Raw genomic sequence first — 15,176 nt, 5'->3', positions numbered from 1 at the left:
TTTTGGGGGTCATAGGCAGCATTTTTCTTCCTCCAAACACAGCGAGTTGAGTTAATGCCAAAGAGCTCTATTTTGGTCTCATCAGACCACAGCACCTTCTCCCAGTCACTCTCTGAATCATTCAGGTGTTCATTGGCAAACTTCAGACGGCCCTGCACATGTGCCTTCCTGAGCAGGGGGACCTTGCGAGCCCTGCAGGATTTTAATCCATTGCGGTGTAATGTGTTTCCAATGGTTTTCTTGGTGACTGTGGTCCCTGCTAATTTGAGGTCATTAACTAACTCCTCCCGTGTAGTTCTAGGATGCTTTTTCACCTTTCTCAGAACCATTGACACCCCACGAGGTGAGATCTTGCGTGGAGCCCCAGAGCGAGGTCGATTGATGGTCATTTTGTGCTCCTTCCATTTTCGAACAATCGCACCAACAGTTGTCACCTTCTCTCCCAGCTTCTTGCTAATGGTTTTGTAGCCCATTCCAGCCTTGTGCAGGTCTACAATTTTGTCTCTGACATCCTTGGACAGCTCTTTGGTCTTTCCCATGTTGGAGAGTTTGGAGTCTGCTTGATTGATTGATTCTGTGGACAGGTGTCTTTTATACAGGTGACTAGTTAAGACAGGTGTCCTTAATGAGGGTGACTAATTGAGTAGAAGTGTCTAACCACTCTGTGGGAGCCAGAACTCTTAATGGTTGGTAGGGGTTCAAATACTTATTTCACTCAATGAAATGCAAATCAGTTGCTATCTTTTATTTAAAGTTATTTTTTCGATTTTCCTTTTGATGTGCTATCTGCCACTGTTACAATAAACCTACCATTGAAATGATACTGTTCTGAGACTTTTCATTTCTTTGTCATTGGACAAACTTACAAAATCAGTGAGGGGTCAAATAATTATTTCCCCCACTGTAGGTGTGTTTACCGATCCTGTTGTTGATTGTGGGAGTGTCTATTTTTAATATATATATATGCTGGTTTGTACATTTGTAACATATGCTTGACAAAGGCTATACCTAGCCGAAACGTTGCTACCCTTGTACACTATGCTGTGGAGTTTTGTACAATAAAGAAGAATTGGTTGGATATGCTGCTGTGGCCCTCTATTTCTACTCTCCAGAGGATAGGTCATCAGTCATAAAATCTCGGAAAAACTCTTAACTGAAATTCGGTAAGATGTCTTACGGCCTTAAGATAAACTCCTTTATATAAAATATCCCTTTTCCATACAAAAAATGTGTCTTTAGTCATTCTTTAGTCAATGATTTGCACGACAGAAAGTATAAATTGTTTTACCACTGTTTGGCCTTGACATTTTTTTTTAATGTAGTCTTATATTGTAGGTGGGTCTAAATTGATAGCAAGTGGGGCAAGCACAAGTAGGGAGGGTCAGCAAACCATCAGCCGTACCTACATTGATTATACGTTAGGTGGGGGCAGGGTAAAAATACAATGGAATACCTCTTTAAGACAATAGGACAGAACGTTGTACAGTATGTAGCTTCGTAGTCAAATTTAGAGCACCACCATTCTATATAGTGTCCATTATGATATGTGGAATCCAGCCACTACATATATAGTCCTATAGCGAGACAAGGAGCACTGTATCTTTAAATACTGATGATACATACAGCACTATTTTTTCAGATATCCCTATAGTAGTATATAGTGCCCTATCATAAACCTAAGAAACAGCCCCATATAATTATCTCTCCTCCACCATATTTTATAGTAGGAACTAAGCATTCCAATAGGTGGCCTTCTTCAGGTAACCACCAAACCCAGATACATCAATCAGATGCCATCCACTGCTCCAGAGTGCATCTATGCTGCTGCTCAACCACTGAAACTCTTTCTATGAAGCTCCAGACTTACATTGCTCAAGGTTATGTTGCTTTCATAGACACTTTGAGTGTGACTAGTACGTTTTATAACAGAGGATAGATGATTTTTACACATCACACTCTTCAGCACTCTGCAGACCTGCTCAATGATGTCCCATAGTCAGCCATTTTATAGCTGATCTGATTCTAAGTTTGTACTTTATTGCAAAGAGGTATCTCCTAGAGGACCATCTAGCTAGTGCCACCTTACAGTCCACCAGGGACAATCTAGCAGATAAGATATTTAACAAGCTGATCTGAGGCAAAGGTGGCATCCAAATCGAAAGGCATTGAGCGCCTCAGTAAGAACCTTACTACAGATGTTATGCACCTGTTTCTAATGTATGTGGCTGAAATACCTCAATAATGTATCCATTGAGAAGTTTCTTCAACAGTTTTCAGGCTCCTCTTAAGCCTTTTTTTCTATTAAAAGACATTTATAAATCAATGCCTCAATATGTTCAGACACATCAATTACCGATGATGAGATCTTGATTCATACGCCCACACATTGTGTACAGTGTCCCTTCAGCTTCCATTCCGTTAATAAAGCAATCTCCATTAAAGATGTTTTCAAGATATGGCACTTGAAGCCAACAAAAGCTACAAGGGAATGCTGTTCTGTCTTCATACACGTTCAAACAGTGTGCAGTCTGACATTCAGCATAAACCATTCCTGGCTTCCAAATAAGAGGACTGTTCTTTGTAGTCTAAGGGTCCATTCACAGGTCCGTAGTGTATTGTGGATCCACAATACATCCGGCCGGCACCACCTTCAATCCTGCCCCATAGAGAATGAATGGGTCCGCAATTTGCAGAACGGATGCGGACCTATTCTGCGGACGTGTGAATGGACCCTAACTTGTTTATTAGTAAAACAGGATTGTTTGGTAAAACTACAAGAATACAAATAGCAAATATAAGTATAAAGTATAGATAGCATGTACTAGAACATTTGCATTAACACTGAAGCATATGGTAAAATGGCTTCCTGTACATAAGATTACATGTCTAGCTATCAGGAGTAACAACTCCATGAGTAACAATTACAACTAGCTGAACAGCTCTGCATAACACAATATCCCTGAAACAAGGTAGATCTCTCACCAGATACGCTTTTACAAGGATGGTGAAGTTTAAGAAGGAGATATGCAAAAGGACAGCTCTGCTGATGTGTCCTGGAGACTGATGGATTCTCTTTCCTAGGATACTTTGCACTCCCACAATGCAGTGCACCACCCACAATGCAGTAGTCTTTGTAACAGATAAACAAAGTGTAATACAACTTAACACCGCTAGATGGTGCTATAACCACACTAACCACTTCAGGAATACCATGACTCTGGCAGAACATTTTCTCACCCTGCTGGGCAAAACACACGCTATTTGATGAAGTTTCATTCAGAGCAATGGAGGAGATCTCCCCTCACACACAGCCAACGATAATATCTTCTGATGCATTATTTCTCACTTTCATGCCTCTGATAAACTTTATGTACTTTCCATGTTAGAATCTGCCCTTTATTAGGTTGAGCACAATACTCGACTTTAATCAACATCACCACGGCACTTTCTTGTAGACACAAAGAAACACCCAATGTATTGGCTACTGTCATATTCAGAAACATAACTTCAAGAATTGTGTGAAAAGTAGCATACACATCACTCAATAATTAGGTTGTTACTATATAAATTCTATGTCAAACATCTGGTTCTCTGAATCAAGAAAGAGGCTTTAAACAGTTCCATCTGTTTGGTATAAGAGGTGAACAACATGATGATGATGTGTTAAGTGTGAATGACTAATTAGCACTCGATTAGAATGAAACAAGTGATGACTGCCTATATATAACATACAAATGTACACCAGTTCCCATCAATCAAAAAAAGTAAAGAAATAATAATGTTTGACAGATGTAATATCGAGAAACATCAGGATTGAAGATGTACGTGAACATTTCAGCTAGCAAAGCAGAACTGCATGCCTTCAATATCAACTTGTGGACATATTTTTGGAATATTAAGTAAATAGAGACAAAAAATCTAAACAGCAATATACTATATGGCATGAACACAACTAATACATGATCAGCTGAATAATCTTAAAGGGTTGTCCATTCCTCAGGATTGAGGGGGTTCAACACCTTGCATCCCTGCCAATAACTGCTCGGCATAGCTCCGTCCAGCTGGTTACTGCAGCGCGGCTCCAGGGCCATTAATTGGGAGCAAAGCTGCTGTAATCAGCCCCATCTACTACACCCTTCACCCTTCGTCTATTGTGTATGGATGGAGCCGATTACTGCTCTCAAGGTGAATGGAATAGCACAGCTGAGTGGTGGGGATGCAGGGTGTCCGCTATTGATGGGCCATTCAGGGGGTAGGTCATCAGTCAGGGGACAACACCTTTAAGAGGCACATACATGTATTCATACTGTGTAGCTACATGCCAGATCCACAGGGAATTTGGTGAGAAAAAGTTATTTCCCAAATCTTTAATTGTCTAATTTAATAAATGTAAAATAAGTTTATAGTAACATATATTGTCTATACTGTGCCTTTTTTTTTAATAGGTTCCAAGATTAACCCTCATTCACACGTCCGTGCTCAAATCCGTTAGCAAGTGGTCAGTGATGCATCCGTGAAGGATCCGTGTGTCCGTTTTTTGCTGTCCGTGTTGCATCCGTGTTTCACTGACACTGAACAGCTGAAAAATATTTTTCAAAGCATCTCTTCTTAATGATCCGTGCAACACGGATGCAACACGGATGGCATTCATATTGCCTCCGTGGTTTTCACGGACCCATAGACTATAATGGACGTGATGGACAAAATAGCATGCATCCATGCTAAAAACACTGACCCACAGATCGTGCTAAAACACTGATGTCTGAATACACCGATTAAAAGGAAAGGGGACGTGTGCTGTCCGTGGAGAACATGTACACTGACGTGTGAATGAGGCTTTAAACTGTTCTCCAGGCCTTTTCTTACATGGTTTTGTCACCCCTTAATTAATCCTTTTTTTGTGCTTTTATATTTTTAAAACCTTTCCTAAAAAGTTGGATTTGAAATCTTATTAATCTACTAGTAAACTAAATCAGTGCATTGACAGTTGGATTGCAGGCAGAGAATCTGCAGCAAAGCGGATGAGATTTTCCTAGCGCTCGTCCATACGCTGTGGAGTTTTCCAGCCGACAATCTGCACATAACTTGACAAGCAGTGCAGAATTTTAATTTGAGGCATGTCAGTTGTGGTTGTGGATTTCTGCTGCAGATTTAACCCCTGCCACTGCGGATTCCTGCCAGATATAGTGTGGATTCCCTGTGCATGGCCGTAGATGGATACTGAGTTGTTATGCCTACTATCCCCCCTACTTTTCAGAACAACTCAGTATCCATCTACTAACGCCATGGGTATCTCCAGTAACATCAGAACACAGTGCTTTTCATAACATGAAATAAAATTAGGTTACTTACCGCCAGTATATAAGAATACCCACAAGAACCACAAGACAGATAAAGGTCAGGGATGACACGACCACTAATGGTATAATTGTCTTCTCCTTTGACTCCAGACCTTCTGCTAGACCAACACGAGACTCATGGCTACTATTACTTGCCTCTGTAGTCAGAGAAAATGGAAATCATCCATATTTATATAGTGGAAGAAGCAAACCATAAAACATGATAATGTGGAGGTACATTCACAAGCTCTACTGATGCCTCATGCTAATGGTCTTTGAATCACTCAACTAAAATGCTTGGCCTAGGGTCATGTGTAAAAACGGGTGTCGCTCTGGAGTGGATGCCCCCCCCCCCCCCAAATAAATAAATAAGAGGATTGTAACTCCTATGAAAATCAATTTAACATTTGGGGGTCATTTATCAATCTGAAATATCCCTAAATTAGGTGTATTTCAGGATCAAATTTTGGCGCAACAGTTATCTCATGCCAGGTCTAAAATTTTGGGCGGTGAAGGGGGCAGGCCCGTCTCATTTACCATTTTCTACACCTGTTTTACACCTTTTTCTATGCCTAAATGTAAGAGAGCTAGGAAGCTGTCGTACATTTAGAAGTGGTGGCGGATCTGCTGAAGTTATAAAGAGGTCGGCGCCTCTTCATAACTTTGGCAGATCCACAACCAGCTTAGGGCTTTATTAAGACCGGCGTCTAAAGCGCCAGTCCTAATAAATGTGCCCCTTTGTGTTTCTGAAGTTTACTTACCTTAATATATTTCCCAGGAACTTCACAATACATGAATTACCGTAGATTGTTATGTGAAACGTAGAACAAATTAACCCTGATGTAAACGTATTGTCAAATATTATACTCATGGGTAAAAGTGCAAACCATTTTGCTCTACATTACAGAGGAACTGTAACCTTTCCGTATCTGTTTTAGTATCTGTTCTTCTCATTATTCCTACGAGAAGTTTATAAATGGTCAGCAGTCTGTAAGAAAGATCCAACAGGGTGTTACCGGTATGAGGTGTGTCCCTGCACAGTCTGACACTATCCAGTCAGTGCTGCCAGCGTCTGACTGTGCAGGTACACCCCCCCCAACTGGTAACACCCTGATGGATCTTTATGGCAGACAGCAGACAATACAATCATAAAGTTCTAGTAGGAATAACACAGGAATAGCACAACATAGAGCCATAAGAATAGATGCTCCAGAACGGTTATTACATGGAGAATACAAGCAGTAACTAAACCAGACATGTCAGGTGAGGCGACAGCTCCTCTTTCAGCATTAAACCATTCTCCATAAAAAATACTTGGCAATGGGTTAAAATAAATTCCCCTGAATTATCGTCCTGGAAGGAGTTACTCTTTAAACTACCGCATCATAAATTGGAATATTACATGTGTTACAGATTCCATATGCTCTTTGTACAGCATCATAGCACTTTTGAACATGTTCACATCAGTCAACCAAGAATGAAATATGGACAATGGTATCTCATGGTTTGCATAGTCAAGTCATCAATAGAAATGCCCCACTGGATTCATGGGTATGACCAGACTAGTGACCGCTCAGAACACTTTAAGGAGCTTGTTGATAGAGGAAAATGTATAACCTTTAAATACAGATGGTATAATGTACATAAGCGTTGAGCATTACATATACCCGGCTTTACTTCTCTTGCATTGTTCGTGGTTTAGAGTGTGTGTCATAGCCCACTGCTACAGTTTGCCATAAGAGCTCAGTGAAGCACCCTTATTCAATACTCCCTGTTGTACTGCATTGTACAGTAATGTCTTCTATGCATCAGATTACTGTACAATGCCTGGTAAAGCACGGATCACCAGAAAAATGCTTGTGCAGACACTGAAGAAGCAGGGGGTTCTGCGAGCTCAGAGGCCAGAATTGTGAATACAGCTGTGGAAACCCAGGATCAGTACAGGATAAGTAAAGAAGCACTAGTAAAGTCGCTCAACATATTATGTACTGTACTGGTAAGTAACCTTGTGCTATGCACATTATGTACAGTCAGGTCCATAAATATTGGGACATCAACACAATTCTAAAATTTTTGGCTCTATACACCACCGCAATGGATTTGAAATGAAACAAACAGGATGTGCTTTACCTGCAGCCTGTCAGTTTTAATTTGAGGGTATTTACAGCCGAATCAGGTGAACGGTGTAGGAATTACAACAGTTTGCATATGTGCCTCCCACTTGTTAAGGGACCAAAAGTAATGAGATAATTGACTTCTCAGCTGCTCCATGGCCAGGTGTGTGTTATTCCCTCATTATCCCAATTACAATGAGCAGATAAAAGGTCCAGAGTTCATTTCAAGTGTGCTATTTGCATTTGGAATCTGTTGCTGTCAACTCTCAAGTGGAGATCCAAAGAGCTGTCACTATCAGTAAAGCAAGCCATCATTAGGCTGAAAAAACACAACAAACCCATCAGAGAGATAGCAAAAACATTAGGCGTGGCCAAAACAACTGTTTGGAACATTCTTAAAAAGAAGTAATGCACCGGTGAGCTCAGCAACAACAAAATACCTGGAAGACCACGGAAAACAACTGTGGTGGATAACTGAAGAATTCTTTCCCTGGTGAAGAAAACACCCTTCACAACAGTTGGCCAGATCAAGATCACTCTCCAGGAGGTAGGTGTATGTGTGTCAAAGTCAACAATCAAGAGAAGACTTCACTAGAGTGAATACAGAGGGTTCACCACAAGATGGAAACCATTGATGAGCCTCAAAAACAGGAAGGCCAGATTAGAGTTTGCCAAACGACATCTAAAAAAGCCTTCATAGTTCTGGAACAACATCCTATGGACAGATGAGACCAAGATCAACTTGTACCAGAGTGATGGGAAGAGAAGAGTATGGAGAAGGAAAGGAACTGCTGATGATCCTAAGCATACCACCTCATCAGTGAAGCATGCTGGTGGTAGTGTCATGGTGTGGGCATGTATGGCTGCCAATGGAACTGGTTCTCTTGTATTTATTGATGATGTGACTGCTGACAAAAGCAGCAGGATGAATTCTGAAGTGTTTCGGGCAATATTATCTGCTCATATTCAGCCAAATGCTTCAGAACTCATTGAACGGTGCTTCACAGTGCAGATGGACAATGACCCAAAGCATACTGCAAAAGCAACCAAAGAGTTTTTTAAGGGAAAGAAGTGGAATGTTATGCAATGGCCAAGTCAATCACCTGATCTGAATCCGATTGAGCATGCATTTCACTTGCTGAAGACAAAACTGAAGGGAAAATGCCCCAAGAACAAGCAGGAACGGAAGACCGTTGCAGTAGAGGCCTGGCAGAGCATCCCCAGGGATGAAACCCAGCGTCTGGTGATGTCTATGCGTTCCAGACTTCAGGCTGTAATTGACTGCAAAGGATTTGTAACCAAGTATTAAAAAGTGAAAGTTTGATTTATGATTATTATTCTGTCCCATTACTTTTGGTCCCTTAACAAGTGGGAGGCACATATGCAAAGTGTTGTAATTCCTACACCGTTCACCTGATTTGGATGTAAATACCCTTAAATTAAAGCTGACAGTCTGAAGGTAAAGCACATCTTGTTAGTTTCATTTCAAATCCATTGTGATGGCGTATAGAGCCAAAAATGTTAGAATTGTGTTGATGTCCCAATATTTATGGACCTGACTGTATGTTTGCACTTAACTACCGTATGTATTGCTCTTTTATATATTTAACTTATTTTCAATATGAAAATGATACTATTGGTACAAAATGTATATCTTCCTCTTGTTTCACCTACAATGAAATACTGCATCATTACTCCCTAATCACAAGTACATCACATGTAGTATCATACACAGCTTACAGCATGCAGTTACGTACAAATATCATATGTACATATGATATTCACTCATTAGTTCATGCTTCTCATGCTCCCCCACCGTTCCATAGAGATATATTTTACACATATAGCCACCACAGGAAATTATTTGGAAATTGACTCGCTTTGGTATGTATGGTAGCATTGCTTGTTCCTATCAGCTACAGGGAAGATATACATAATTATCACAGGAAATATACATGTTCTTCAGTCTACTTGACAGAATAGACACCAAAGGCCCATATCCAGCTTTAGGGAGAAACCAAAAACAAATATAAATTTAAGTGCAAATTTTAGGGAGACAGTCAGCAGTTTTGACCCATCAAAACTGCTGACAGAGCTATATATGGTACTTGCGTTGTCAATTCCGTTACTGAGATCCAGCAGAGGATCTCAATACCGGAAGTAAATGGATCCATTTTGATGCATCCGTTCCATTAAAATGTGATTGTGTGAACTCAAAACGGAAATAAATGGAGCCTAAAAACCTGATCAGTCACCCATTGACTTTCAATGTATTTAGTGACAGAGCCATTTTTTTAGGCTCCATAAAAAACTGATCCGTCACCATAGACTTTTACACTAGCGTTAATATTAGCGTTCATCTTTTCCGGTATTGAGATCCATCATAGGGTCTCAATACCGGAAAAAAACGCTTCAGTTTTGTCGGTATTCATTGTCGTTCTCATACCGGAGGGCAAACCGCAGCATGCTGTGGTTTGCTTTCCATCCTGGGATGCGGAACAAGACGGATCCGTCATGACCCACAATGCAAGTGAATGGGGACGGATCCGTTTTCTCTGACACTATCTGACACAATAGAAAACGGATCCGGCCCCCATTGACTTTCAATGGAGTTCATGACAGATCCGTCTTGGCAATGTTACAGATAATACACCCGGATCCGCACATAACAGATGCAGATGGTTGTATTATCAGTAACTGAAGCATTTTTGTAAACCCTGCCGGATCCAGCAAAAACGCTAGTGTGAAAGTAGCCTTAAATTGTTTTCAGTGCCGGATCCGTTTTTTTCTGTTTCTATGACCGGACACAAAACTGCAGCTTGCATCCTGAACAGATGTCTTTCCATTCAGAATGCATGAGGTCTAAACAGAAACATTTTTTTCCGGTATTGAGATCCTCTGCCGGATCTCAGTACCGGAAAACAACAACGCAAGTGTGAAAGTTGCCTAAGCTATGAGGGGGGCAGTGTACACATACCGCTGTGCATGGTCATGCTTCTTGGATGACTGAGGAGTTTTAACGCTCCTGGTTCTAGGATCAGAAGTGCCAAGGGGCTGTTCTCACACAGTGCCCAGGGCTCTCTGTACTGAATACTTCCCATCCTGGTGCCAGAAGCATTAAAACTTTGATTTCTTGGTTATACAAGAAGGAATTACCAAGTGCACACACAGGTGACTACTCTTACAGTTGCTTACATAGCTCTGTCAGCAGTTTTAGGGGTCAAAACTGCTGACAGACTCTTTAAAGAGCAAATTGGCTCCTTGTATAAATTAGTGTGCACGTATCTATGTATAAATATGGCTTTATGGGTGCTAGGTTGCCACTTTAAAACTACTTTGTGGAGTATGTCTTCTGCCAGGCTTGAAGAATTCCTTTGTACTTTTGTCACAAAGAAGGGAAGTGACAACTGCTTTAAGCACCACAAAATAGATTTTAATATAGTTGTCATTTTCCCATCCCCCACTCCCAGACATTCTTTAGGGAGTTGATCTTGCTCTACACTTAAAGGGCATCTGTAAGCGAATTTGTACCTATGACACTGGCTGACCTGTTACATGTGCGCTTGGTAGCTGAAGACATCTGTGTTGGTCCCATGTTCATATGTGCCCGCATTGCTGAGAAAAATGATGATAAGTTTTAATATATGTAAATGAGCCTCTAGGGGCAATGGGAGCGTTGCCAGTACACCCTAGAAGCTCTGCTCTCTCTGCACCCTCATTGACAGGATCAGGCATGATGAGGTTTTCACTGTCTGGTCCTGCCAGCCAAAGTGCAGGGGGTGCAGCAGTTGCAGAGAGGGCGGAGCCTCTAGGTGTAATGGCAATGGCCTTGTTGCTCCTAGAGGCTCATTTACATATATAATAAAACATCATTTTTCTCAGCAATGCGGACACAAATGAACATGGGACCAGCACAGATGTCTTCTGCTGCCCAGCACACATGTATCAGGTCGGCCAGTTTCATAGCTATAAATCTGCCAACATATGCCCTTTAAGACGAGACAGTGTCCAGAGTGCTCAGTGTCAATAACCCTTTAAGCACTCTGTATACAGTAGAAGGCCAAACCTGAAGTTTTTGGAGGGGTCAGCAGACAATCTTATGGGAATAGGGAGCTCCCAACTTTTCCCTAGTGGGGCATGTGAAGGGATATAATGGGTGACATATGTGCCTTAGTGCTAGGTGCCAGGGGAGGCACCAACAAGCTATTCTGCCTTAAGAATTTGGATACAAGCTTATGAAGCGAATTGAATTTTTTACCTACTTACAGGTAAAAACGGTCTTTTCAATATGGTACCACTGACAGGTTTTCTATATATTCTGCCAATAGTGAACCACAATGTTTGCCCATAACCAATGTCTTCATGGAGCTGATACCGTCTTACTAGATAACAGACATACAGCCTTCATATCATGAAATATGATGTTGCCATTTCTATACATATCAAAGCGGTCCGTGCACAGACATACAAACATTAGTCTGCAGACCAACAACCACAGTGATGGCAGGTAATGGGCACTGCACGGTCATGCATTTCTCAGAAATAAAAGTCACAAGTGGGGCTGAAGACATGCATATCACATCCTAGCATTGAACATCGGATACACATGGTTCCACAGACCGAAACGTGGTATATAGATAACGCACCTTGATTAGAAAACTCTTCATGGCATCAGAAATTAGGATGTGGGCCATGGGGCGTTTATGGATTGGAAAGAAAGGAGATCATAACTGTTCTTATTTTACAATGTGAGATTTCATTTCTTGCATGCAGAGTAGTGCCTAGAGCTGTCCCATGCAGTGTCTAGAATATGTACGCACTTTAAGTAGGTGCTACTCTACAAGGACAGATGGCATATCTTTTCTCCTCTCTATAGGGTGTAATGGTCGGGATACTAGAATACTATGAATATAAAGGAGCACTGGTGGAACGTGGAGTAAGGTACTGTATTATGTTCTTGAAGGACATCATTCAAGATGTGGCTATTATGTTCACCTATGAAATAACACATTCAGATTTTTTTTATGGAAATGTATCACAATATATGCATATATATAGTATATATATAATTATTCATTGGGTTGTCGGTCCTTGAACTAGTCCTGAATGCAGGTTAAAAGCACATCCCCTTTGGTGAATAAATGGATAGAATACAGTATTGCTTACACTGCAGTTTCCTAAGAAATTGGAATTTGCATCACTCCATTTAGAAGTGAAACAATTCAGATAATTCCTTATGGCTTCTCAACCAGCCCATTAACAGTCTCTCGTCTTTCCAATTAAAAAATTAGTGGCTGCCAAGGGCTCCATAGCAACGAAGAACGTGCCATTATCCCACTAATGTGACTGCATTAGATCGGGGCACAGTACTTCTAATGTAATCCTATGGGGTCACGTGAAGTTCCATGCAGATACATTTTGCCATCACACAGATTTCTGCGCAATACCAGCAAATCACATTATGATTTTTTTTTTTAACTAATAGGGTTATATTAAAATCATGTGTGATATTATCAGATTGTGACGTAATGTGATATTTGGGACAATATCCATATAGTTTATTTAAAGGGGTTGTCCGGGTTGAATCCCGCAGGGAAAAGGCTTTTTCTGGAGATCCGGTGATGTACCGGGCTCTCCATGGGAAAAGCTAGGTGGAGGCTTTTGCCTAGCAGTCTGCCCAGTGATGTCACCGTCACTAATGGGTGGGCTTTAATGCTGCCCTAGACTGTAAAACGGCTGGGGCAGCGCTACAGCCCGCCGGTGACATCACTAGGAACACTGCTAGGTGGAAGCCTCTGCCTAGCAGTGTAAAATAAGAAACAAACAGCCCTTGCAATGTGCAATGCAGCGCAGTGCGAGGGAGAGTTCCACTGCTCATGTCAGAGGAGCTGCCTGGGTGAATATAGGAATATGTCTGGGTTTAGCTATGAACCCGGACAACCCCTTTAATAGACAGCTCTCATCAATGATCTTCCAGGTAATATACATATTCCAGCACATCCATAAATTAAAGAGGTTGTCTTCTTTAGACAATTCCTTTTTGTTGGAAGAATTCCCTGAAGATAAGCTGATCACAGAGCGTCCTGCTGCTGGGATCCTTGGATCCTCAGATGTAATTCATACAGGAAATGTGACATTTTCCTGCAGCACCACAACAGGTGAAATTAGGCATTACACAGTGACCATTAAAAGCTGCGGGCTATCCGTGCAATGCAGGAGAATGCCAGGACCTGAATGAGAAGCTCTTTGTAGACACTGCCCTGGCAAATACATGATAGTCCTGGGGAGGGGACTATGCTATATTACAGGGGTTCTCTAGGATTTAAGGGTCTATCCTTAGACCCTGCCACCTATCAGCAGGTAGCTCCAGCACCGGAAACAGCACAGCATAGTGGACAGAACTGGTTACTGCAGTTCTATTGAATAGAATGGGAGCAGCGCTGCAGTAGCCAGCTCCATCCACTACTAGAGCTGTAGTTCCAGCTGATCAACAGGGGTGCAGGGTGCTGAGCCCCCACCAATCTGATAGTGATGACCTATCCTAGGGATGGGTCATCAATCGTTACATTTTGGAGAACCCCTTTAACTCAGAATTCTCTAATAGGGCATTTGGAAGTTTCCAAAATCGGATAACATTTTTAAATGATCTCAGTGACCTGACATTTAGAATTTTCCATTGGAAACGTTTACAGCTTGTCTTGAAAATTCTATGTATTTCAGCATGTACTGTTAAAACTGACTGTGAAGGTAAAATGTAAGGTATGCCCCAATTCTGATACCACATTATGTTTCTTTTCAATATGCTAAAAAATCTAGCATGATAAGTAGTGAATCACTTTAAAGGGTTTCTGTCATGAGAAATAAGGTTATGTAGCTGACTGACATTAGTGATGTGCTGATGTCAGCACTACATAACAGTGTGCTTTATAACTGCCTGCCTGCGTTCTCCTAAAATATGCTAATGAGCCTCTAGGTGCTATGAGGGCGTTGCTTCAGCACCTAGAGGCTCCGTCTACGCACCCTTTGGCACGCCCAGGTCCAGTTGATTGACTGTCGAGTTCACCTCAGTGTCCCGTAAAGCATGCGCCGTCCCGTTTAGTACTCCGCGCAGTAAGTGGGGGACGCGCTCCAGGAGCGCGTCCTTCACTCACTGCATACTAAACGGGACGGCGCCTGCGCAGTGAGTGAAGCCGGCGCAGTGAGTGAGGCATCCTTCACTCACTGCGCCTGTGCCGAATACTAAACGGGACGGCGCAGGCGCAGGATTTACTGGACGAAGAGGAGAACTCGCCAGTCAATCAACTGGACCTGGGCGTGCCAAAGGGTGCGTAGACCGAGCCTCTAGGTGCTAAAGCAACGCCCTCATAGCACCTAGAGGCTCATTAGCATATTTTAAGAGAACGGCGGCAGGCAGGGAGTTATAAAGCACACTGTTCTGTACTGCTGACATTAGCACATCGCTAATTTCTCATGACAGAAACCCTTTAAAATTGAATATATGTTGTGCTATGTATTTCATTAACCAGGTCCAACATGTAACAAGAATCTGAAAGCATGAACTTGACATAATTGTTTACACAAAAAGATGAAATAACTGGAGCGACCAACCTTATGTTTGTGTACCTAGGAATAAACATTTTACCTAAGGACTGAACCTTTTTTATGCTTGTCCCTATGCTAAATGATTTCAAAAATTGAACAAAAATGTTAAGTACTTGCAAAA

The 15,176-nt window shown here is 41.6% G+C and overlaps 1 protein-coding gene across 1 annotated transcript in view; it reads right to left on the bottom strand.

Annotated features, from left to right (window-relative positions):
- Positions 1-15,176, bottom strand: part of PTPRZ1 (protein tyrosine phosphatase receptor type Z1) — a 276,086-nt gene that overhangs the window by 78,361 nt on the left and 182,549 nt on the right. The window contains 2 exon segments of the mRNA XM_040411638.1: positions 5,353-5,497; positions 12,100-12,114. Coding sequence (XP_040267572.1) covers positions 5,353-5,497; positions 12,100-12,114 — 160 coding nt within the window.

The sequence above is a fragment of the Bufo bufo genome, chromosome 1, assembly GCF_905171765.1.
Source record: "Bufo bufo chromosome 1, aBufBuf1.1, whole genome shotgun sequence".
Classification (NCBI taxonomy): domain Eukaryota; kingdom Metazoa; phylum Chordata; class Amphibia; order Anura; family Bufonidae; genus Bufo; species Bufo bufo.
This window is presented reverse-complemented; position numbering and strand designations above follow the sequence as displayed.